The sequence below is a fragment of the Dromiciops gliroides genome, chromosome 3 (genome assembly GCF_019393635.1).
Source record: "Dromiciops gliroides isolate mDroGli1 chromosome 3, mDroGli1.pri, whole genome shotgun sequence".
NCBI classification, from domain to species: domain Eukaryota; kingdom Metazoa; phylum Chordata; class Mammalia; order Microbiotheria; family Microbiotheriidae; genus Dromiciops; species Dromiciops gliroides.
The window spans coordinates 630,551,869-630,578,944 of NC_057863.1; the positions used below are offsets into that span (position 1 = coordinate 630,551,869).

General features: G+C 41.3%; 1 protein-coding gene across 3 annotated transcripts in view; it reads left to right on the top strand.

Moving 5' to 3' along the window:
• The window catches only part of NPHP4 (nephrocystin 4), a 169,888-nt gene that overhangs the window by 75,249 nt on the left and 67,563 nt on the right, over nucleotides 1–27,076 (top strand). For all 3 annotated transcript variants that reach the window (XM_043998123.1, XM_043998125.1, XM_043998124.1), the window contains 2 exons: nucleotides 17,427–17,612; nucleotides 21,281–21,419. In XM_043998123.1, the coding sequence (XP_043854058.1) occupies nucleotides 17,427–17,612; nucleotides 21,281–21,419 (325 nt within the window). The remainder of the gene's footprint in view (nucleotides 1–17,426; nucleotides 17,613–21,280; nucleotides 21,420–27,076) is intronic.

A 27,076-nucleotide genomic window follows, 5' to 3' on the forward strand; every position in this document is an offset into this window, starting at 1 on the left:
ATCTTTTTTTTTTTTTTTTAGTGAGGCAATTGGGGTTAAGTGACTTGCCCAGGGTCACACAGCTGGTAAGTGTTAAGTGTCTAAGGCCGGATTTGAACTCAGGTACTCCTGACTCCAGGGCCGGTGCTCTATCTACTGCGCCACCTAGCTGCCCCAACATTATCTTTTTAAAAAAATTTTTTTGGGTGGGGCAATGAGGGTTAAGTGATTTGCCCAGAGTCACACAACTAGTAAGTGTCAAGTGTCTGAGGCCAGATTTGAACTCAGGTCCTCCTGAATCCAGGGCTGGTGCTTTATCCACTGCGCCACCTAGCTGCCCGGCATCACCTTTCTTGACTGATACATTATACAGCTGACTCATATTCACTAAAATCTCCATATCTTCTCCATTAAATTTTTTTTTCTTAATTCTATTGATGCCTTTTTTGGCTTTAATGTGTTTACATGTTTTTACATTTGTTTTAATTTCTAACTGTAGCCCTTCTTCCTCCTCTATCTAGCCATCCCCCCTTAGCAGCTCGTTGAAAAATTAAAGACTAGAAAATAAAGGGGGAAAACAGATCAGCAAACACAATTGTGGAATATTAAAATATAGTTTTTGTATCTGTGTGTATGCTACAAACAGATCAGAGAAATAATGTTTAGTCTCTCCTACACGATTAATAAAACAGATCAGAGAAATTATATCTTATAATATCTCCTATAAATGAACTAGATCTGAGAACATGATACCTGTCCTCCTATGAAACAGATCAGAGATAGACAGAAAAAGATCATATCAATTTAATGTTTTGTCCCAAGAAGAAATAACACAACATGATCATGTGGAGACTCCCCTCCTAAGAGAGAAGCTCGGGGGACTCCCCATTTCTGAGGGTATATATGGTTTTAGTCCACTGATTACAGGGCATTGTCAGTTTCAATAGTATGATACAGAAATCAACCCAGAAGCAAAAAGCAGTTTAACAATATCAATTATGACAAGTATGGAAGGAATATAGAAGCATTGTGATAAGACTACAGGATTCCAAAAAAAGGTTTGACAAGGATGAGGATGCCCAGATGTTACCGTAAGATAGGGACTTACTATCCCGAGGGAAAAGAAGTCACTAGGTAGGGTCTTTTATCTGCTAGCTATCTGGGTTCAGGTTTGGAGTTCAGTTGAAGGATATTTTGCTCCTATTAATCCTCTTAATTCAGGGTTTCATGAAAAACACTTTTGGATAATAAGGTACTTCCATCAAATCCAGGTGATCCATATTTTTATATTAACGCAATCAACCATCGGCTAAATCTGACAGTATATGCAATGTTCCATACCTGTGGTCATCCACTTCTGTAAAGCAGGGAGACAGATGATACTTTTCATTTTTACACATTCCTTTGCCTTCCCATTCCTTATCCAGAGTCACCCTTTTAAACAAAGGTTACAAAAGAAAAAAGAAAGTGGTTTCCCCAAGCTAATCAGCTCACTAAGTTGCCCTGAACCCATAGTCTTGCAACCTCTTGCAGTGATAGGGAGGGTGATTCATTTTCTCAAACTTCACAGGAGACAAGTTTGGTCTTTATACTTAAATGTAATCCAGTTTCTTTATTTTGTTTATTTCCCATTTCCATCATTGTAGTCATTCTCCCATCTTCCTCAGAAAAAGCTATTGTCTAGCCATCTCTCCCTTGTCTTTCATTTTTATTCAACAAGCATTTATTAAGTACCTGTTGTATGCCAGTACTCTGAGGGAACTTTAAAGGGATATAAAGAAGAAATGAAACAACTCATGTCCTCTAAGAGCTGTTTCCCCCACCTCTGCACTTTATCTCTTTAGATTCCCCCAGGGAGATGGTAGAGTCCCATCCACAGCATTCAGATGCCTTTTGCTCATAGGCATCTTTTACTACTTAAGCTATTAGCTGAGAGTGAGAGTTGGCTGGCTAATCAATGGCGATTGATTTGCCACCAGTCTCTAATTGTCCCACTAAAGTGTCTGAGAGGGGAATCATTGATAATACCCTAAACATCTCTTCTTAGAGCAGTTAAAGGCAAAAGTGAGGAAAAATGGATATTTATGTAACTGACATATATAACAGACAGAAGAGATTTATATTGATTGAGAGTAGGAAAGCTGAAAAAAAAACCATATAAAATGAAGAGATTAGATATTGGATTCAGCTCATTCAAAAGTTAAAATATAAGAATATACACAAGGCATATAAATTTGAGTACCTATTTTTTAAGTCATGATCAGCTTCTATTATTTAGTTAAAAGTCTTAATTTAATATTTATTCTAGCAATAAGAGAATCTTATATATATGTATATGTATATATATGCCTTATTTTGAGAAATTCCAATTCAATAAGCATTTATTAAGTGCTTCCATGTGCTAGGCACTGTCCTAGGCACTAGGGATGCAAAAGCCCAAAGGAAACTGTCCTTGCCATCAAAGAGCTTACCTTTTATGGGGGGAATCAGAAGCCCATGTATAATCAGTCATTTTTTGGCATGGGGGAGGATGAAGGAGTTGGAGGTAGAGAAATTAAAATTGCAAATTTGGAGAAAGTAAGGCTCTCATTAGCACCTGAGCTGAGTCTTAAAGAGAGTTTGGGGTTCCTAGAGGCAAGAGCTGGTGACTTGGGGGGCTGTCTGCCTAAAGGCATGGAGGCAGGAGAGAGATTGTTATTCTTGGGCAGCAGCAAACAGGCCAATGGGTTTGGAAGAAAGGAGAGAGAATAGCGTGCTGGGTCTGCAGAGGTAGGCTGGATCTAGATTGTGAAGGGCCTTGGATGTTAAAGGGAGAAGTTTGCATGTTATTCTGGACATTATGGGGAGCCTCCAAAGCTTGATAAACAGGAGAAGGATGTAGTCAAAGCAGTACTTTCTGATATTACAGATATCCAGATTTATCGAACTGATAGATTACAAGGTGACTAGTCATTTTATAAAATAATTCACTGAGGGCTTAAAAGAATCCAGTAGTTCTCTTACTTATATAGATCCTACTTACTTAGACCGGACAGAGACACCAACTTATGACCAACAGTCATACTTAGTTGTTGTTTGTCCTTCCTTCTCTCTCTCTCTCTTTTTTTTTTTTACGGGGCAATGGGGATTAAGTGACTTGCCCAGGGTCACACAGCTAGTAAATGTCAAGTGTCTGAGGCCGGATTCGAACTCAGGTACTCCTGAATCCAGGGCCAGTGCTTTATCCACTGCACCACCTAGCTGCCCCCTGTTCTTCATTCTCAAAGAAGACCAGTGGCATCAGCAGCATGATGTCTTGATTTGTAAATGAATTAGATTTAAGTGAGACAGAGCTGTGCAGAGTCATCAACTTCACCCTTTCCTCTAGGGTCATTGGAGTCCAGTGTCAAGACATAGGTCAAGGTGACTGGTGATGTCCCTGGATGCAGTGGTACAATGTGGAGAGTAGCATGATGTATGCTTCTAGTTAAGGTCACTAATTATCCGAAACAGCTTTTTAACATTCCTAAGAAATTGGGAAGAGACACTTCTTATTTGGCATTTTATAGATGCTGAAGTTTTGGCACAAGGGGAAGCATCTTAGGGTTTTTTTGTTTGTTTTTTTGGGGGTGGGGCAATGAGGGTTAAGTGACTTGCCCAGGGTCACACCGCTATTAAGTGTCAAGTGTCTGAGGCCAGATTTGAACTTAGGTCTTCCTGACTCCAGGGCCGGTGCTTTATCCACTGCAGCACCCCCTAGCTGCCTCCACATCTTAGGTTTCCTAATTTTATTTAGTTCTGAGAGTACCAGACTGTCCAGAAGGGATTTTCTGGGTGATTGAGTTGTTGTATTGGATTGATAGCCACTAGAATTACATCTCACCAGAATAATCAGAATAGAGACTCTGACAGTATTGAACATTTCCTGGCTTATATAAAGTTAAATGGAAAAAAAGGATTGAAGTTGATATCATGAATCTTTGTTGTATTCAGCTTTTTTAAAAAAAGTATATATAAAATTTATCATGATCGTTTTATCCGGTTTATCTGTATCCCCTTCTGAGTTTCCATCTGTATTCATTCTGTGTATTTTTGTAATGTCTCATCGTTGCTTTTTTTCTCTCACTCCCTTTTTTGTATCACATCCTTTACTCACTACTGTTTCCCTTAACTCTCTCTTCTTCCATCTCCTCTACAAAATAAAAGTCATCCCTTGTGACAATTAGAGCCCAAGCCAAACAAAACTACACATTGACTGTGTCGTGTATCTTAAATTTTGCACCTCTAGGCCATTGCCTCACTTGCTAAGAGGTGGAGAGCAGGATTCATCATTGCAAGTAACAACTAGTCATTGCATTGTTCCTAGTTCTTAAGTCATTTCCCTTTAAAGTATTGGAGTCATCATCAACTGCTCTCTTGGTTCTGTTTGCTACATTCTACATCACTTCATATAAGTCCCCCCAGGTTTCTCTGGATCTACCCCTTTTGTCATTTTTTAATGGTACAGTAATATCCTTTTAAACTCATTTACCATTAAGTTGTTTGGCTATTACCCAAATGATGGGCAATAACTTTGTTTCTAGTTTTTTTTCTACGACAAAAAGTGCTGGTGTGAAATATTTTTGTGCCTAAGTAGTTTTCCTCTTTCTTTGGCTTCGTTGAGGGACATGCCTGGTATCTCTATGTCTAAGGGTTTGTACAATTAAATGACTTTTTACATATTGATTTCTAGAATGACTAGATCAATTCACAGCTTTACCAGCAGTGCGTTAAGATGCCCGTCCTTCCAAAGCCCTTCCAGTAATTGTCATCTTCCTTTTTTGTCAACCTTGCTGATTTGATAGGTGTGAGGTGGAACCTTGGAGTTGTTTTAATCTGCATTTTTCATATTATTAGTGATTTGAAGCATTTTTCTGTGTGGCTGTTGATTGATTGCCTTTTGAGTACTGCTGGTTCATATCCTTGGACCATTTATTGCCAAATGACTCTTGTTCTTATATGTTTGAAACAATTCCCTAGATATCTTGGGTATCAGAGAAACTTGCTGCAGATACTTTTCATAGTCAACTGTTTCCCTTATAATTTCCATTCTTATTCTTATTGATTTTGTTTGTGTAAAATCTTTTCAGTTTTATGTAATGAAAATTGGTCATTTTATCTCTAGTGATCCTCATTCTTTTATTTAGTCAAGCACTCTTCCTCTATCCACAGAGATGAAAAGTATCTCCTTCCCTGCTCCTAGTTGGTTTATGATGTAAACTTTTATAGCCAGATCATGTTTCCTTTTGGAGCTCGTTGTAGAATATGACATGAGATGTTGGTCTCACTGAATTTCTGCCATACTGCTTTCCAGTTTTCTCAGGAACTTTTGTCCACTGGGTTGGTTGGCTCTTTTCCCACTCCCCCACCATGCCTCTTTCTTATGGTTGGGAGTTATAGTTTGTGTAAATTGTAGTTTTTCTCTATTTTTGTCTGTCTAGGTCAAGTAGAAGCAGTTTGGGAAGTTGGAAGGTACATTAGATTTAGAGTCAAAAGACCTTGGTTAGAATTCAATTGTGTTACTTATTTAGATGTATTACCTCAGGCAAGTCGAATGACATCTCTTAGCTTCAGTTTTCTCATCTGTAAAATGGGGACATGGTTTTTGATTTCCCTATCTCATAGACTTTTTGTAATGGCCTGTTGAAATGTTGTATATATGACAGTTTTTTTTCCTTGATAATAAATTTATTTAATTAGAATTTTCTCCATGTTACATGTAAAAACCAAATTTTTTCACACATTGTTTAAAACTTTGTGTTCTAAATTCTTTTCCTCCCTCCCTCCCCAACCCTCCCTAAGAACTCAAGAAATTCAATATAATTTATACATATGCACTCATGCAAAACATCTCTACATTAGTCAGGTTGTGAAAGAAAACAGACAAAATAACTTTAGTAAGATGAACTAACAAAAAAATTATATTTCAATCTGTATACAGATACTATCAGTTCTTTCGCTATAGATGGATTGCATTTTCATAAGTCCTTCTGATAGCATCCTGCTCATCATTTCTTTCACAGTTACTATTGCTAACTGTATTACCCTCCAACCTATTCCCTCCCCTTGATATTTATTCTGTTTTCTATCTTTCACCCCATCCCTCCTCAAAAGTGTTTTGCTTCTTACCACCCCTCCCTTTCCCCTCCCACTTTCCTGCAGGGCAAGATATATTACTATACCCACTTGAGTATGTGTGTTATTCCCTCTTTGAACCAGTTCTTATGAGAGTAATGCTCACTCTCTCCCCCTCTCCTTCCCTATTTTCCCTTCCACTCCATGAGCTTTTTCTTGTTTCTTTTATGTGACCTACTTTACCCCATTCCACCTCTCATTTTCCCTTTCTTCCAGTGAATTCCTCTCACCCCTTAATTTTATTTTAAAGATGTCATCATGGGGCAGCTAGGTGACACAGTAGAAAAGTGACTAGCCCTGTACCCAGGAGGTGCCAAGCCCAAATCCGGCCCCAGACATAAGCCACCCCATCCAGACTGCCCCACAAAAAAATAAACAAAAAATAAAAGCTTTATAGATACCACCCCTTCATATTCAGTTCACACCTGTGCCCTTTGTCTAAGTATATTCCTTTCAGCTGCCCTAATATGGAGAAAGTTCTTATGAATTAGAAATATCATATTCCCATGTAGGAGTGTACACAGTTTAACCTTTTAACATCCCTCACGATTTCTTTTTCCTGTTTACTTTTTTATGTTTCTCTCGGGTCTTGTATTTGAAAGTCAAATTTTCTATTAAGTTCAGGTCTTTTCATCATGAATGCCTGAAAGTCCTCTTTTTAATTGAAGCCCCATTTTTACTTGGTAGGTGATTCTTAGTTATAATCCCAATTCCTTTGCCCTCCAGAATATCATATTCCATGCCCTCTGAAGCTTTAATGTAGAAGCTGCTAGATCTTGGGTTATCCTGACTGTGACTCTGCAGTACTTGAATTGTTTCTTTCTAGCTGCTTGCAATATTTTCTCCTTGACCTGGGATCTCTGGAATTTGGCTATAATATTCCTGGAAGTTTTCATTTTAGGATCTCTTTCAGGAGGTGATTGGTTGATTCTTTCAATTTCTATTTTACCTTCTACTTCTAGAATATCAGGGCAATTTTCCCTGACAATTTCTTGGAAGATGATATCTAAGCTCTTTTTTATGATGGTTTTCAGGTAGTACAATAATTTTCAAATGATCTCTCCTGGATCTATTTTCCAGGTCAGCTGTTTTTCCAAGAAGATATTTCACATTGCCCTCTATTTTCTTATTCATTTGGATTTGCTTTATTGTGTCTTGATTTCTCATAAAGTCATTAGCTTCTATTTGCTCAATTATTTTCTTCAGAGAGCCTGTTACTATGAATGTATAGATCACCTAGATTTGATAGAGCTCTCTTTTTTTTTTTTTTTTTTGCTGGGCAATGTGAGTTAAGTGACTTGCCCAGGGTCACACAGCTAGTAAGTGTTAAGTGTCTGAGGCCAGATTTGAACTCAGGTACTCCTGAATCCAGGGCCAGTGCTTTAACCACTGCGCCATCTAGCTGCCCCCTAGAGCTGTCTTATTATCCAAATGGATTTTATGAGACACTGGATTAATAGGAGCAAAATGCCTTTTGCTCAAAAACTTCAAACTGAAACCAGACAGTCCCTATTTACTTTTCCCAAGAGAATAAACAAATTTAAATTCAGCTTTGAAATTCTTATTCACTATCTTCTTTCCCAAGAAAGTGAATAGATTTTATTGTTCTCCTGATCAAGTATTTAGATCTCCTTGTCTTTAATAATACCTTTCCTGTCTCCACATAATCTAACCACAGCATCTGCTTTAAGTTGAGTTGTTAAACTGATTTGTATTGTTTAACTGATGTACATTTGTAGTATTTGCTTTGGGTTGATATGTATCATGTTAATGAAATTATTCTCTGACCTGTGAGCAAAGAATCCTTAAAAACCCTTAGAAACAGGGGATCTCCAAGCTCCCTTCTGAGGAGGGGGTCTCCAACATGATCATGTTATATTTCTTCTTGGGACAAAATTAAATTGGTATTATGTTTTTCCTGTCTGTCTCTGATCTGGTTTATCTTGTAGGAGACATTATGTTCTCTGATCTGGTTTTTAGCCATGTTCTGTGATCTGTTTTATTGTAGGAGGAAGGTATGGAAACAAATTGTAGGAGATATTATAAGATTAATTTCTTTGATCTGTTTATTAATTCCATTTGTAGGAGACAGGCAGATTAAACTATATTTAATTTTCAACAAGCCTTTGTAACCCTTTTCCATTTGGCCAATTTGGCTTTTCAAGTTGTTGACTATTATTTTCATGACCCTCTTTCATCACTCTCATTTCTCTTTCAATTTTTTCCTCTACCTCTCTTAATTTATCTTCAAAGTCCTTTTTGCATGCTTCTATGGCCTGAAACCAATTCATATTTTTTTCTTGGAAAACTTTGGATTGTAGGAGTTTTGACTTTGTTATCTTCTTCTGAGGGTGTATTTTGATCTATCTTGTCACCAAAGAAACTTTCAATGGTTTGCTGCTTTTTCTACCTGCTCATTATCCTAGCCTATTTCTTGGATTTTAACTCCTCCTTAAAGTGGGGCAGTGCTTCCAGGGCATACTGTCCCAAGCTTCAGGGGGTCCCAGGTGATACGATTTAAGGAGAGGCACGTTTTCAGCTCACCTGGCCTGTGCTCTGTTCTGTAAGTAACCATGGGCCTGCTTACTCTTTAATCCTGAAGCGGAAATCTGATTCACTGTGGTTGTAAGCTTTGCATGTCTGTGCCCTTCCTCCACTGGACTGCTGCCACTCAAGTTTGCTTCCTGGTTCTGAACACGGGCAATACAGCAGCACTCTGCCTCAGCTCCAGCAGAGATCCATGCTATCTCCCTCCAGCCAACCACTGGATCCCCTCACCAGTCCATGGACTAAGTTCTAGAAGTAGCCACTCATGCTGATGCTTCTAAGGCTCTGGAAGCGTGGCCTGCCTGGGGCTGGCTCTGTGTGCTGTGGCTGCACTACCCTTTCACCCAGTACAACAGACCTTCCTTGCTGGCCTTTTAAGCTGTCTTTGACTGGAAAATGATCTCACTCTTTTCTTTTGTGGGTTCTGCGTCTCCAGGAATTGTCTTATGCCATTATTTGGAGGTATGTGGATGGATGGTGTGGGGAGCTCCAAAAGTTACAGCCTTTCTTCCACCATCTTGGCTCTGCCCCTATATAACAGTTTTTAAAACAGAAAGTACTATAGGAATACCAGATATTTGTTATTATATATTTGCAATGAATCTAGGTAGAACTAGTGACTGACCTGGAAGAAACTAGTTGGGGAGGAAGTATGGCTCAATAAGTAAGGTACTAGATTTTAATCAATAGGACCTGGGTTCTCCTCATCCATTTAACATTTATTAGCTATATGGCCATTAATAAGTCACTTAGCCAAGTGGAGCCTCAGTTTCTTTATCTGTAAAATTAGGATAATAATACCTGTAATACCTGCCTTACAGGATTGTCGCAAGGTTTGAGTGAGAGAATGGATATTAAACTCCCTTATGAACCTTAATGAGCCATCTGTGTCTGCCATTTTCATCATTAGCTTCATTATTATTCTCACTATTATTATTATTCCTATTTCTAGTTCTTAGAACCATTCATAGACAAGAACTCAGTGAACAATTCTGTCCATTGAGTTAGTTACCTGAGGATTACTGACAGAGTATTCTTTTGTGTAATGTGGATCTTTGGCCAAGAGTTTTGTGATTTTTCTGGGTCCCCCACAGAGATGAGTCCTGTCCAGTGCCTTGTGCTTGCATCCCATTTGCTTTTAATGTTGTTATTTTTTACCAGTAGGATAAGTAGCCATGACTGCTTCCAGAACTTCATTTTACTCTTAAATAGCTATACAACTATTAAAAGTGCTTTCTTTTTCTATAGAAAACAGCATTAGTGGAATAGGTTCTTTGACTCTCTTCTGAAGTAGTGGTGGTGCTCTATCCTTCCAATCCTGGCATGTCACCCTTTAGACCAGGAGCATCCAGAGGATCAGTGACTAGCAGGGGTTAAGGCTGCTATCTGCAGCTTTGGACTAGAATGGAGCGGTTTGGGTCTTTGAGGGACAGACATGTGCCTGTGGTCCCACTGGCCAAATACCCAAGCCAGTGGAGCCCACTGCCTTTTGTTTCAAATGGTATGCACAGTTTATTTTTTCAAATTTCATTATTTATTTTAACATACTTTTATTTTAAAATTTTGAGTTCCAAATTTTCTTCCTCCCTTCCACCCAGTAAGAAGGCAAGCAATATGATATCAATTATACATGTGAAATCATGCAAAACACATTTCCATATTAGACATATTTTTTTAAAAAGCAAGAAAAATAAAGAAAATTATTCTTCCATTTGCAGAGTTTATCAGTTCTCTGTCTGGTGGTGGATAGCATTGTATTGATCAGAGTAGCCAAGATTTTCACAATTGATCATCTTTATGATATTTCTGTCACTGTACATAATGATTTGATTCTGCTTATTTCACTTTGCATCATTTCACATAGATCTTGCTATGTTTTTCTGATACCACAACCCTCAACATTTTATATAGCACAATAATACTCCATCACAATTATATGCCACAACTTGTTCAGGCATTCCTCAACTGATGATCATCCTCTCAATTTCCAATTCTTTGCTACCACAAAATGCTGCTATAAAATTGTGTTTATAGAGGTATTTTTTCTTTGATCATGACTTTAAGGTAGTCAAATAATTCTTAAATTATTTCTCCTCATTCTATTTTCTAGGTGAGTTTTTTTTTTCTGATGAGCTATTTAACATTTTATTCTATTTTTTTTCAGTCTTTTGGCTTTGTTTCTTGAAGTCTCATGGAGTCTTTAGCTTCCACTTGCACAATTCTAATTTTTTTATATGTACAATCACATCAAACATATTTCTACATTAGTGATCTTGTGAAAGAAGAATCAGAGCACAAAGGAAAGACCTCAAACAAGAAGGAAAAAAGAATAATCCAAAATTAGAAACAGTATGATTCAATCTGCATTTATAATTCACAGCTCTTTTTTCTGGATGTTGAGAACATTTTCTATCATGAGTTCTTTGAAACTGTTTTGGATTGTTGCACTGCTGAGAAAAGCCAAGTCTATCCTGATTGTTCATCACACAATGTTGCTGTTACTGTGTACGATGTTCTTCTGGTTCTGCTCCTCTCAGTGAGCATCAATTCATGTAAGTCCTTCCAGCTTTCTCTGAACTTCTGCTCATCATTTCTTACAGCCCAATAGTATTCCATTACATATACCACAACTTGTTTAGCCATTCCCCTATTGATAGGTATTCCCTCAATTTCCAATTCTTTGCCAACAATTCTAATTTTTAAGGAATTATTTTCTTCAGTGAGATTCTGTGCCTTTTTTTTTTCATTTAACTAACTCTGCTTTTTAAGATCTCTTCAGTGGTTTTTTGCATATCTTTTACCATTTGATCAGTTCTGTTTTTTAAGATGTATTGTTCAGTATTTTTTTGTTCCTCTCTTGCCAAACTTAATTCTCTTTTCATAATTTTCTTCCATCACTTTAATTTCTTTTCCCAACTGTTCCTCTACTCCTCTTAGCTCTAACTTTTCCAAGAATTTTTGTTGGTTTTTTTTCCAATTAGCATTTTTTGGAGTCTTTTCTGTGGCTGTTTTCATATTGCCTTTTTCTGAGTTTATGTCTTGTCTTCCCTACTACCATGGTAACTTTTTATGGTCACATTCTATTTTTGTTGCTTGCTCATTTTCCTAGCCTATTTTTTGACTTTGAACTTTATGTTAAAGTTGGCCTCTGCTCACCTGGGGGTGGGGAGGTATTATCCCAATCTTCAGGATTTTCATACCGCTATTTTCAGAGCTCATTTGGGGGTAGTGGGGCCTGCATGTTTTTGGTGCTTCCAAGGTGATGTGATCTGGAGAGAGGTGTGGTCACCTCTCTCCTGGTTTGGGCTCTGGTCCTTACTCAGACAGGGCCCTTGGTCTCCCACAGTCACAAATGTTGGGGCTTATCTTTGCTTTGGAACTGTAACCAGGACCCCTGCCACCTTGTAACTGACCGCTTGTACTCTCCTCTGCCCTAAAACTGCAACCCAGAACTACGTATGGACAATAGATTTGCCAGTTAGCACCAGTTACACCCAGTGCCAGCAGAAGGTCCCATGAACTCTCTTTCTGACTGCTTGTCCAGCCTTCTTGCTGGATTGAGAGCTCCCAAAGATGTCAGTGCTACTGTAGCTTCTATTCTCATGGCCATGTGTGGGCTCTGGACAGGCCTCCACCCTGGTGCCACAGACTTCTCTTGTTGAACCCTTAAGGTTTCTTAGGACAGAAAAATGTCTCACCCTGACCTTTTGTTGGCTTTGCCCCTCCAAATTTGATCTGAAGGATTATTATTTATTTTTTTTTTTTGGTGGGGCAATGAGGGTTAAGTGACTTGCCCAGGGTCACACAAATAGTAAGTGTCAAGTGTCTGAGGCCGGATTTGAACTCAGTTTCTCCTGAATCCAGGGCTGGTGCTTTATCCACTGCACCACCTAGCTGCCCCCAATTTGAGGCATTATTTTAAAGTTGTTTGGAGGGGAATGTTGGGAGAGTTTGGCTCCATGGAACCTATTGCTTTTGATTTTGCCTTTGCACAAGAGACTTCTTCCATCTGTCAGGAGCTGGCCTCTAACTGTGGCCTCTTCATAGCCTTCTTTTCCTTCAGAGATAGCTTCAGGGCCACTTCCTGAGGGAGAACTGATGCCCTCAAATATTAGTACTCTCGGGGCAGCTAGGTGGCGCAGTGGATAGAACACCAGCCCTGGAATCAGGAGTAACTGAGTTCAAATCTGGCCTCAGACACTTAACACTTACTAGCTGTGTGACCCTGGGCAAGTCACTTAACCCCAATTGCCTCACTAAAAAAAAAAAAAAAGTATTAGTACTCTTCCCATCACTTTGTATTGAATTCCTTGTGCACTAGTTGTATCTCCTCCCTTTCCCTTCCCCCCAATAAAGCGTAAGCTTCTGAAGAGCAAGAACTATAAGCTTCTGTTTTGGTCTCTGTAATTCTGATACCAATCAGAGTCCCTAGCATGGAGTAAGAACTTAATCACATGCATAGAATTGATTCAAATCTCTAGAAACAAACAATAAATGAATAGGTTATTGACCTGCATTGTTTAGTTTTTCTTCAGATTCATAAGGCTCTAGATCTAGAAGACAGCATTAAAGACAGATGTGGGAACTGAAACCTCTTTGGATTTGTTTCCTTTCAGGTGCCCTTACCACCTGTCCTGCCTGCCTAAGCACCCTGTTCCTGTTCATACACACCATCCCTTGTAACCACTTGGCGCCCAGTGGAGTGGGCGGTCTAGGATTTAACATTGAGGTGTTAGCTGCAGGGTTTCATAGCAATTTAGTTTGGTTATTCAGAAATACTCTCTTGGAGGGAATGCCCCAGCCCTGGATCTACCAATCTGGCATCATGGTTACTCAAGTTGTGGTTGGTCCTCTAGAAGAAAATTATCTGTCATGGGCCATGCCCGCATACCTTGAACCCACCAGAAGGAATTTCTAACATCTGTCAATCATGGCTTTGTTTTGAACCCAGTTAATCTCCATAGGCCCTTCATATACTATGGCAAATCACAAAGCTGATTGCTGAGCTGAGTGAGGGATTTCAAGGAATGAGGAAAACCCGTGGCTTGGTTTTAAACTGATGTCTCTGTAATAAATGAATTAAAGTGGTAGCTTGAAAGCACTTTCGGATTTAAGCCCTGCAGCCATATTTCTCAAGATTTATTTCTCTTCTTACTGTAGTATTTGCTTTATCTTCTGTGCTTGGTTTTTCTGTTGTGTGCTATCCTTTGGTCAGCTGGCCTGTGATAGGGAATGCAAACAGGAAAGGATAAAGGGGATTCATTCTTGATGTGTTCAAGATAGTATATTAAAGCCTGGTTTGTATTCATGCAGAGCTGTAACTAGGGCAGGATGATGGGGGTTTTGTCCAAGGACACCAAAATTTAGAACATGCTGGCGGCACTTGTAGTTGGGCAGTATAGAATTAAAAACCTAGTTAGCAAGAATTGTTCAATAGGAATTAGTTGGAAGGAGCGTACTCGATAATATGCCACTTCCCCAACCTCCATTCCCCTGCCACCCTCAACGCCTGTAACCAGATGAGCTTCTCTTAGATGAGTCTATCCTGCTCCCCACTACCTTCTCCTGACATCATAGCATCCAGCCTGGGATCTCTGTCCATACCCCACCCCCTCCCGCCACACTGCATCCCACACTGAATTTGAGGGCAAAGTTCATGCTTGCTCTGGGTGCCTTTTAGACTTTCTGCTTTGGGCACAAAAAATTCTAGGAGGAGAAAATTGAAGGTCTAGCGCTAAAAGAGACCTCAAAGGTCATCTGGTCCAACCCGGGGCCATTGCCATTCATCCTGACCGATGTTCTGCCACTGAACTCTGTTGACACTGGAGGAGAGGGCGAGGCTGATGACTTTGCACAGTTCTGACTCACTTAAATCCAATTCACTTGCAAGTCAAGGTAGCACCTTCCTATGTCCTTGGTCTTTGAGAATGAAGGACGAACAAAAATCCAACTCTCTTCCTTTATAACTGAATGACCTGTGGTGGTTGAGTGACTTTCCCAAGGTCTCACAGGGATTAAGCAGCATAATCAGGATATGAACCCAGAGGCATTATACCATACTAGTTGTGACCCTGGGTCCATGTGATTACAAAGCTGTCCTTGGCCTGGACTTGCCATCTTCCACACTCCTCATTCTTCCAGGAAACCTTGGAACCTTCCTACCCCTTGAATGCCCTTGGTTATTGATGCCTCTTCCTTACTAAATGAAGAGTTGTTGGAGAAATTTCAAGATTGTTCCTTCTAGGTAGAAGAAAACCACCAACATAATTAGTCAACCTTGAAAAGTGGACTCCTTGGCATTCCAGTAAGTCCTATGTACTTATTCCCTCTCCCAGTGAATTTAGTCTCTAGTCTCTAGGTAACAAATGGACTCTTCTCAGCTTTGAAAACCCTTCACAGCCTGACCCCAGCCTCTCTTTCCCTGGACATTCCTTGACCCTCCTATGCACTGACTATACCCACGACATTTGAATGATCCTCCCTGCACATCTACATCTCATAGAATCAAGTAGCATCTTCTCCATGCAGCCTTTCCTCCTTTCCTGATCACCCCAAATGCTAGTGCCCACCCCTTTAAACTACTTCGTATTTAACATATTTGTAGATACTGGTTGCTGTTCAGTCGTTTCAGTCGTGTCTGATTCTCCATGACTCCATTTTTGGGTTTTTGTGGCAGATACCGGAGTGGTTTAGCCATTTCCTTCTCCAGCTTATTTTACAGATGAGGAAACTGAGGCAAACAGGGTGAAGTGACTTGCCCAGGGTCACACAGCTAGTAAGTGGCTGAGGCCAGATTTAAACCAAATTCCTTCTGACTCCAGGCCCGACACTCTTCCTGTGCCACCTGGATGCCCCATATATTGGTATTCATTTTATATATTTTAATATAGGAACTTGTCTTCCCCCATTAGAATGTAAACTCTTTGAGATTAGTTTTTCCACTTCATTCATTCTATTTTTATCCCCATTACCTAGCACTGTGTTTGGAACATAGTAGGTGCTTGTTGATTGATGGGCATGAGTCTTAGTAAGTGCTTTCCAGATACGTAAAAGACACCAATGTCAGACAAGCAATATGAAGTTTGAATGAATGGGAATTAGATTAGGAGGCAAGCGACTTGAGTCCTCTTCGTTGCTGTCACCAAATTCTTTGTGACTTTGTTTCATTTTTTTTTCTTTCTTTTTCTTTTTCTTTTTCTTTTTCTTTTTTTTTTTTTTTGTGGGGCAGTGGGGGTTAAGTGACTTGCCCAGGGCCACACAGCTAGCAAATGTTAAGTGTCTGAGGCCGGATCCGAATTCAGGCACTCCTGAATCCAGGGCCGGTGCTTTACCACTGCGCCATCTAGCTGCCCCCTTGTTTCATTTTCTTAATGAATGCTGCATGGTGGGGAACTTGAATATACCAAATCCCTCAGTGTATCTGTAATCTCCTTCAATTCAGTTTAACAAAGCTTTATTAGGAGCATGAGTTTCTGCCTTCATGTCCTACTGGAAGGATACACTGTACACTGCATGGTGTAAAGAGAGTCGAGAAGGAAGATTGTATTGAAGCAAACAGCTGGGGGGATCTGGGAAACGTTCATAGGAAGTGAGCCACGAAGGGTCATCGGGATCCTGAGAAGCGCAGGGGAGGATGGAAGGCATTACAGGTATGGGTGATGGGAATGCTGGGAGGTGAAAGATGGAATATATTGGTATTGGAGAATAGACGACAATCCAATGAGGTGGAAACAAAGTAAATGAAAGGGAAATAGTGTGAGATGAAGAAAAGCATGTGGGGACTAGACTGAGAAATATCTTAAGTACTAGGATAAGGAGTTTGTATGGAGGGGAGGGGCACCCCTGAGGATGTCTGAGTAGGAGAGTCACACCTGTTCCTTAAGAAGGTTATTTTGGGGGGCAGCTAGGCGGCACTGGATAAAGCACTGGCCCTGGATTCAGGAAGACCTGAGTTCAAATCCGGCCTCAGACACTTGACACTTACTAGCTGTGTGACCCTGGGCAAGTCACTTAACCCTCATTTCCCCACAAAACAAAACAAAACAAACAAAAAAAGATTATATTAGTCTGCATGTGGAGGGTTGGTTAGAGAGGAGATAGTAGGAGCAGGGAGACCAATTAGGAAGCTGCTGTCCAGGCAAGAGTTGATGAGCAACTGGACTAGGGTGGTCACTGCCTGAGTGGATGTTATGGTGGCAGAACTGATGAGGTTTGGTACCTGGTTGAGTATGGCTTGGGGGAGCAGAAAGAAGTGATGTGGAAGAGGAAAGAGTTAAAGATGATCACAGGGTTACTACTCTGGCTACCTGGAAGGGTGGTGCTCTCCTCAATGGAAGTTTTGTCAGTGTGTCTACTACCTCTCCTGGTATAGACCTGCCCATGCCTTCTTGTACCATGCGATGCTCATCTGTGGCCTCCAGTTTAGGCTTCCACACAGTATCTACTCCATGTGTCCTTCCAAGTCTTTTGACATTCTGTGGTTAGCAGGGATGGATGGATGGATGGATGGATGGATGGATGGATGGATGGATGGATGGATGGAGGGAGGGATGGAGGGAGGGATGGATGGATGGGTGGATGGATGGATGCTGGGTATGACCAGGCTGTAACATCTCACCAACAGTGTCTTGTGCCAGAAGTGGCTTTTGACACAACCTCTAGAAAATGTGGTCCTGGACAAGGACCTGGGCCAGCCAGGGAATGAGATGGAGAGCTAACAGTGGCATTTTCTTTTGTTTCCTTGCCAGGGGTCTTCTGCTACATCTTTGTCTAATATGGCCTACATGCACGTAGTTCGATGGGCGGTTTGGAGCCCCCTGACAGAAGGCTTTTCTAAGCAGGTGGTGACTTTACCCCTTCAAGGAGGAGCTCAGCTCAATCCTGCCCACTGTTTGGTATACAAGATTCCTTCAACCACCATGAGCTCCGAGGAGGTAGGACGGCTTACTCGTCTTCTCTTTCCAGTGAATTTGGCCGGTCCTATGTTGTTACATCTGTTGCCCTGCTAGCACCTACCTAGTGACTTAAAATAACCCTTCTAGTCATGCTGGGTCTATTTTCAGTCATGCTTCATATGCAGAATTTTTCCATGACAAGGATTTATATATTTTTAAAATTACAAAGTGATATTCACTTTGTAATAAATGTTTGCTGAGTAGTTGAATTAAATCCAGCCCTATACTCTCTGAAGTTAATTAATTTAATGACATAATGCTTTATGTCATTCCCATTTATATTAGTCTCTTGGGGAACTCTCAGTGCCCTCAACTCTTGAATGAATGCATCCTGTAAAAGAATCAACATGTGCCAATTAAAAAGAAAATTTTTCTCAAGGCATTTAATTCATGAAAAAAAGTTGAGTGGATGTTTGGCATCTTTTTGGGGGCAGTCTGGTGTTAGGGCACAAGCTGGTTGTATAGAGCAAAAAATATCTGAGCTGAGGGGGCAGCTAGATGGCGCAGTGGTTAAAGCACCGGCCCTGGATTCAGGAGTACCTGAGTTCAAATTCAGCCTCAGACACTTGACACTTACTAGCTGTGTGACCCTGGGCAAGTCACTTAACCCCCACTGCCTGCAAGAAACAAAACAAAACAAAACAAAACAAAAAAAAGTATCTTAGCTGGAAGCAATTCCAGCAGTCATCTGATCATCTGTGTTTAGGCACGTAGAGATGGAGGTGTCCCCAGAAGTTATCTGGTCTGACCTTCCCATTTTACAAATGAGGAAAGAGGGGATGCTTGCCCCAGACCACAGAGGAAGCTCCCAGCAGATCTGGGCTCTACACCCTTAGACTATACATGGTGTTGCCTCTTAGGAATGGCCCGATCTTTGTTTTAGTTAAAGCTCTGCCACTAATTAGCTGTGACCCAGGGCCAATCGTTTCATCTTTCTAGGCCTCAGCTGTCATATCTATGAAATGTCCGCATCAGGATAATGTGATTAGATTTTTTTGTTGTTTTTTTTAAATTTTTTTTAATTGTTAAGTGTTTCCATTGAGATACTTATATCTCTAAAATGTGTCCCGCCTCTTTTGTGACATGAACCCTTTACTATTACTATTGACCGTTTTTCTAAGACAGGAAAAGGGTTTTGTTTGTTGACTGACTGTTATAGCAGTGGGTCTCCTAGATCTGGTCTCTGGAGACAGTGTCATTTTTGGAGACAAAGACCATTCTTGATAAACTGTGGTTACAGCACTGGGAGACTAGTCAGTGACATCTGTCAGTCTCATCCCGAGAACTTACCTTCCTTATGCACTTAAATTTGGTGGCATCCGCACTAGGCCTCATTTGGGCTCTTTCTGTAGGACACTGCTATCAGAAATACCCAACCTTGAAACCAAAGTTATAGAAGATCTCATTGAAGATGCCATCGTTTGTTCTGCTAACTTGTAGGCCTCCCAGGAGGCTGTTTTTCACCTATCACCTTTGAGATGTGTCGTCTGTGCTGGGGAGGAAGAACATCATAGGTTCTGATATCTTTGAAGAGCCATCTGTGCTACGCTGCACATTGCAGGCAGAATTTCCGAGATTTACACTGTGAGCCCCGATGCTGTACAAATGCTGTTAGCTAAAATGACTAACTTTGCTCACTAAACATTGAACACAAGGGGAGGTGAAAAACCTCATAATGGTGCCTAATTTTCTAGAAGCTGGTGACTTTGAAGGGGGCAGCATTTTATGAATCAATTAATCAGGCGACATTTACGAAGCACCTACTATGTGCCAAGCACCGTGCTAAGCACTGGGGATGCAAAAAGAGGCAACACACAGTATGCCCTCAAGGAGCTCACAGTCTAATGGGGGAGACAATATGCAAACAAACATATACAAAGTAAGCTATATACAGAATATATAGGAAATAGTTAAAAGAGAGGAGGCACTGGAATTATGAGGGGTTGAAGAAAGCTTCCCATAGAAGGTGGGGTTTTTGTTGGGACTTAGAAGAAGTTGGGGAGGTCAGTTGTCAGAGTTTGAGGAGGGAAAGAAAGTTCCAGGCATGAGGGACAGCCAGAAAACATGCCTGGAGGCAAGATATAGAGGGTCTTATTGGTAAGGCAACCAGGATAACAGTGTCATTGGATTGAATAATGCATGTTGGGAAGTGAGGTGTAAGAAGACTCATATGAGGGGCCTAGGTTATAAAGGGCATCGAATGTCAGAGCATTTCATATTTTCTCTCTTTTCTTTTCTTTTTTTAATTGAGGCAATTGGGGTTAAGTGACTTGCTCAGGGTCACACAGCTAGTAAGTGTCAATCAAGTGTCTGAGGCCGAATTTGAACTCAGGTACTCCTGACTCCAGGGCCGGTGCTCTATCCACTGCGCCACCTAGCTGCCACCTCATATTTTCTTTTGAAGGCAATAGGAAGCAACTGAATTAAGTCATTAACTTCTATCCGTTTTCTTGTTCATTAATTTAAATAGACTAAGACTAATTTTGGGGCAGCTGGGTAGCACAGTGGATAGTGCCAGGCCTGAAGTCTGGGAGACTCAGCTTCCTGAGTTCAAATCTGGCCTCTGACACTTACTAGCTGTGTGACCCTGGACAAGTCACTTAACACTGTTTGCCTCAGTTTCCTCATCTATAAAATGAGCTAGAGAAGGAAATGGCAAACCATTCCAGTATCTTTGCCAAGAAGACCCCAAATGGAGTCATGAAGAGTTGGACATGACTGCAGTGACTGAACAACAACAAAGACTTATTGTTGTTTTTGTTTGTTTGTTTTTTGAAGGGCAATGAAAGTTAAGTGACTTGCCCAGGGTTATACAGCTAGCAAGTGTCAAGTGTCTGAGGCCAGATTTGAACTCAGGTTCTCCTGAATCCAGGGCTGGTGCTTTATCCACTGCGCCACTTAGCTGCCCCTAAGACTTATTGTTAAAAGATATGTTACAAGACCATTTTATATTGAAGAACTTTTGATTAAAGTTAGATTTTATATTTGAACCCCAATAGCTTATAGGATCTGGGTCTGTGCAGCAGGATACTCAAAGGAATTTGTGACTTTGACCAATGCAGGGGGTCTGTGTACATATTTTTCAACATTTTCTGTTATATTCATTTGTGAGACTAATTTCAAGACATTATAATGAAGAAGGTTTGAGGCCACCCTGGGCTAAAGATATCTTCTCTTTGTACCTGATTGTAATTGTTTTCTAAGGATTTTAGAATAATATACACCCTTCTCCTTCCTGGAAAAGAGAAATATGTTATATAAAAGTGTTTTTTTTCCCTTAAAAGAAAACATCAGATGAAGCAGATCTGCTGGGTGGCCATGTATCTAGCAGCCTCAGAAAACTCCAGCTAGAAAAACTCTGAACCTCCTTCTTATGGAGACTTTTGTCCTGCAGTTGATTTTATGACCATATCATTCAGGGTGCAATATTGTAACACAGCACAAATCACATGATTATAATTTAAACATGCCTTTCTCTAGGAGTCCTTAATTTAAACATTCTTTCTGGGGGAATACAGGGAGGATGGGGCAATAGTTGTCTTAGTGTTCTGTATTAAGCTGAAGTAAAGAATGTTAAAGAGGGCATGAGGGTATGTATGCTTTTTTTTTTTTTGATGAGAATTTATTTTCAGTATCATTAATTTCAGGTTAAGCAAGTTGAGTTGGGTACTGTCCAATTTCAGTTCTCACTCAGCTCAGAAGAACACTCGGGAACCTCTCTTGAGCCCTCCAGCCACATGAGAGAGGAGCCACCGCACTCCAAGAAGCCTCCCACATCCCCTTCAAGTAAGTGTTTTCGGGGTGCTAGCTTTCAAGTACATAGCGTGACTCCCTTCTGTTCCTGGGAGAGAAAAAGTACTTAATATTGTTCAGTAATCACCAGCTTTATAAGGTGACTGCTGTCAATTGCTTTCATTTGGACCCGTTAGTTGGATTTTCCCTGGCTATGCTGCTTTTTAAGTTGTAAACTTGAATGGTGATAAAGTGGAGCTCAGAGGCTCTTAGTCTGGATCTGCCCGTTGATCAATTCATTCCATCATTTTAAGAAAGGTGCAGCTGGAGCTCTCGGCAGGGGTCTCTAGCAGAAACAATCCCCCCTTCTCCCCAGAAGTTCCTTCTCGTGGGGCGTCTGGAAACGAAGGCTTTCAAATGTTGTGGCTTCACCAAAAGCCTCTGATTGCCGGCAGTGCTGAGTATAGGAGACACGTGCCCCAAAGTTGGTTTCCTTTTTTAAAGTCTTGTACTCCCTACTTAGAAGAAGCATTGTCTGAGAGCCAGAGGCCTGGGATGCTGATGTGAGGCTTTTTAAAGTGGAGTCCTAAATTGCTACAAGCCAGGGCTACCAACTGAGTTAAAAGACCTTCCCTGAAGGCAGGCCAGGCATGTTTGCTGTGGCATACAGTGATGGAGAAACTGGCTCTTAGTGTTTGTTCATTTAGTGTTTGCTTTGCTCATCAGTATGGATAGTGCTTTATATTCTACATTCATTCATTCATTCATTCATTCATTCATATTTGAGGAGTGCTTTGATCTGCAACTTGGTGGGAGCAACAATAGCATCCCAGAGACTGCTTCTTAAGTTGTGCCAAGATCTCCCCAAAAGGATGCTGCACCTTTGTGCTATGTCTGAAGCTAACACAAGTTCCTCATGAACTTAACATGTTGTCCTACAGAAAGGATTCTTATTTCTGAGGGCTGGGTTTGCATGTGTGTCAAACCTTTGACCTTTGGCACCCAAGCGTCTAACTGGGGGAAGGTGTTGTCAGAGAACCCTAGATCACAGGGGACCCACCCGTCTCTGGATCCCAGACAGAAAGATGGTGAATGTTCAGAAGTGGGAGAGACAAAAATAGGAGGGCTCCAGATGGATTTATCCTTAAGTCTCTCTACCGGGGTGTCTGAGGTGAGGGCCTGGGAAAGGTGAGTAGGAAGGACTCACTTGTAGTCATATACTATAGTCATCCTAAGGAAAAAAAGTAGAAAACCGCTTCTCTGAGATTGGTACTGTGACTCTGGGTGACATGATACACACAAGATTTACTTTTTCATTTTTCAACTAACAGCAGTGCGATTGAAATAATTTAATCTGCTTTTTCCATACTTTCATAGATGGGACTCCAGGAAGGATCTCTAGCAATTATTTCTAGGCTGTAGGTCTTTTGTAAAGGCCATTGTTCATTTTATATTGTGAAACGTTTTTTTTTTTGGAGGATGGATATCTCAGTTACCTTGGTCGACAGCCAGTAAAATGGCTTATTTCTTTGGCTAGAAACCTGGGATGCTGGTTACTCATCTTGGTGCTCACTCAAGTTTTTCTAAAAGAACTAAACTTATTCATTAGGGAAAAAAGAATAATTAATTGTATTACCACAAAGCACATTATGAAGTAGCATCCTCCTTCTCTGAAGGCTGGCCCATTCTGCTGGTTTAAATACATTTTCTTCTTTTTATGAATGTTCTCATCATAATTGTTCTCCACATAATTCAACATCATTATTCAATATGTTAGTTTATTATAGTACCTTATTAATGTGGTGACAGTTCTGAAGTGCACAGTACTTTTTGTACTTGAGATAGAGCCAGAATATTCATCTACTCAAGTGGATTCTGCTAGGATACATCTTGTAGAAGTGGCTAGTGGGTACTCAGCTTCTTTAAGGGATACACTGGAAGGATGGGTGGATGAGGGGAGAAAAGAAAGGAGGGAAGGGAGGAAGGAAGGAAAGAAGGGAGGGACAGGGTTAGGAATGTACTGATCATAAAGGTCTGAGAAAACCTACAAAGAAGGAAAAGGAGGGAAGGAAAGAAGGAAGGAAGAGAGGGGAGAAGGAAGGAAGGAAGGAAGGAAGGAAGGAAGGAAGGAAGGAAGGAAGGAAGGAAGAAGGGAGGGAGGGAGGGAGGCACAGGCTTAGGAGTGTACTGATCATAAGGGTCTGAGGAAACTTACAAAGGAAGGAAAGGAGGGAAGGAAGGAAGGAAGGACGGAAGGACTTATTAAAGGCCTGCTATGTGCTAGGCACTGTGCTAAGTGCTTTACAAATATTATTTCATTTGATTCTCACAACAATCCTGGGAGGTTGTTGTTGTTGTTGTTATTATTATTATTATTATCCCCAGCTATCCCTCAGTTGAAGAAACCAAGTCAGAAAGTGGTTAAGGACTTGCCCAGGGACACACAGCTAGTAAGTGTCTGGGGCCAGATTTGAACTCAGGGTTCTATCTGTTATTCCACCTTGGTTCCTGTTTGATCATTGATATAGAGCTAGAAAATCTCTTTGGACTCTTCTGTGCAGCCCACCAATCCCATTTTCTAGATGAGCAGCCACTCACACTGACATAGTCAAAGATGGCTGAGCTGGGACAGAAGCCCCAGTGTCTGTGCTTGAAGCCTGCATCCTTTCCACTGTCCTGGACTCTCAGCTCTGCTGGCTGAGTTAGGACCTGCGTGACAAACTCTGGCAGCAATTGGGAAATGTTTAGCAAAATGAATAAAACAACTAAATACAACCCGGATAGTATTCATTGTGGTTTCCTAAGTCAGTATGTGGCTCACAGGGTCCCTTTTGTTTGAATCTGACACTACTAGTCTAGTTCAGCAGCTTGATTTTACAGATGAGGAAACCGGCCCAGAGAGGGGACGTGATCCTTCCAGGGTCACTCAGGTATTAAGTGGCTGAGACAGAAGATGATTCTTGGACAAGGATTTGGGTCCTGTGCCCCAAGCTCAGTTCTCTATCCTGCTCCCACCCACTTACCCACCCACCCTTCCTCTGCTAAGATGGAAACCACATCCATTCAGAGTCAGAAATGCATGATGAGTGTCCAGTCCGACACAAAGGTATAGATTCTATAGATTCTATGGCTTCACAATAGGAGATAATTGGAGCATTGCTCTTAGTTTTGCCAGCTGTTGTCTGCCTGACTGGCAGCATGCCTTGATTGTACCCCATAAGCCATTAAAATGCCAGGGGGGGTGGCCCAAGACCTTGACTTAGACTAGATTTTGGCATTAATTTGATTTTCATGTTTCGGGCCATCCACCAACAAATCCTGAGTGCTCCCTGAATAGACATGAGTCCTGGGGTCAAGAAATTGACCATCTTATTGGGCAGAAAGAACACAGACTCGTGAAAAAGCCCCGAGTAGGACAGGGCAGGCTTTGGGACCACATGTGTCAGTAAGGGCTCTGCCCCTTAGAACAGAGCTTCCAAGGCATGGAAGAGAAGTGGCCCCAGCCCACCCAACTAAAGTGTCATGGAAGGCCCCTGGGCTTGGAGTGCAAAGAGACAGAGGTTCAAATGCTGCCTCTCTGTTACTGATGAGCTTTTTTTTTTTTTTTTTGAGCAGGGTGAGGAGGGTTAAGTGACTTGCCCAAGGTCACACAGTAAGTGTCAAGTGTCTGAGGTAGGATTTGAACTCAGGTCCTCCTGAATCCAGGGCCAGTCATTTATCCACTGTGCCACCTAGGTGCCCTACTGATGAGCTTTTAACCATTCACAGCCTCTGTGGATCTCATTTTCCTCATCTGTGAAACGGGTATAATACCACCTGTAGTATCCATTCCTTAAGCCCGTTGTGATCTGAAACAGAGATAATATGTGTAAAAGGTTACACAGGGTCAGCCTGTGTAGCTATTCCACATGTAGAAAGCCAGTCGCCTGCTGAGATGGAAGCTTGCAAATTGCTTTTGCAAAAGAAATAAGACCTCCTACCCCACCTCCACAGGGGAATTGCATTGGCCAGTTTGGAAGTCTGGCTCCTGGCTTCTTTTCATGTGATTGCATCACACACCGAAAGGTGAGCAGATCTTGACATTGAGAATTCTTTCCTTTGCTCAGTCGAGGCCAGGGCCTTGCCCACTGGAGCCGGTCACAGCTGTTTTCCTTCATGATGTTGGGGCCTCTATCGGGGATGGCAGGATCAGTGGAAGGAAGCTGGGAGACTTTGAAGTCCCAATCCTGGCTGTGAGTCTTACTACCTCGGTGACCTTGGAAATGTCACTTCATCTGTCCCTCCCTCAGTTTCCTTAGCTCTCAGGGTGGCCCCTAAAAGTGCTGCATTTCACCCAAGCACAGAGGCCAGTTCCCAGTTGGCTGAGTCCCAGAGCCTTGTCCTGCCACCTCCTTGGCTCCCTGGAAGCCGCTCTCTTTCTTTGATTAGGGGCGGCTCTTTAATAAACACACACTCTTTGCTCTCGAGCCCAAGAAGGGTTCTCGTTGCTCTGCTGGGGGTCGCTTATCCTTCGGGTGCTTCAGGAGCAGACGTTGGGCGGTTGTGCAAATACGCTGCTGCGGTGTAATCTGCTTTTCAGATGCTGTTTGGGGACCCCGTGCTCTGCATGGCTAGGATCTGATTTCATTAGGTTTATTTAATTTGGATTTATCGCAGTGCTCCTGTCATGCTAATGTGATCATCTCCAGTTTAGGTGCCACACTTTCGAAGGCACTGTCTCCCAAGACTTAATATGAGCAACTTTAAATATATACCGGTGTTTAACTTATGATGGAAACTTTTCTTCCTTCTGTATTTTGCCAACTTATATGGTTCCTTTGGAAATCTTAATGATATTGTGGTTGTCACCTTAAGTGAAACACTTTAGCTTCCAGTTATGAGTAATGTTCCATATTCTTCCTCTAAGATTACAAGGGACCAGGGGGCTCTGTCACAGCTCAAGACAGATCAGGCTTCAAGCCACCAGAGGGCACTCTATCCTTAGGTTTCTTAGCAGAAATCCACTTAGCCACTTTTGGTTCTTTGGAATGTTCTGGTGGTATCCGGATTTTGCTTAATCGGTTTTGAAACAGAAATCTAGATGGAGTTAATTGAAAATATTTAATAATGGCGCTTTCCAAGATGTATTGAGTTAGCTCGTTGACATAATTACAGCATTGGGTTACTGATGTTGCCTGGAAAGTACCTCCCTAAGTGAAGTTCCACAGGCCTGAACCAGTAGGGTTCAGTGAATTTCAGAGCATGAAAGGAACAGTCAAGTTATTTGAGTGGCTTGTTGTGGCTTCTTCGTGCACGTGTACAGACGACACTGCCAGCTCACAGCTTGTAAAAGGACTCGAGATTGGCTTGTTCCTGTCTGTTGGATGCCAGGGAGATTGGGATAGTCCTGAGCAAAGACTTTAAAGAGCTTGAAATCCTAATTGGTTCACTTCAGCAAGTCTACTTAACAGACATTTATTAAACACCTAATCTATGCAAGATATTGGGGATGATGCTGGTGGTATTGAGTCCTCTCACTTGTGTCTGACTCTTCATGACCCCATTTGGGGTCTTCTTGGCAAAGATACTGGAGTGGCTTGCCATTTCCTTCTCCAGCTCATTTTACAGATGAAGAAACTGAGATACACTGGGTGAAGTGACTTGCCCATGGTGATATAGCTAGTAAGTGTCTTGAGGCCAGATTTGAACTTAGGAAGATGAGTCTTCCTGAA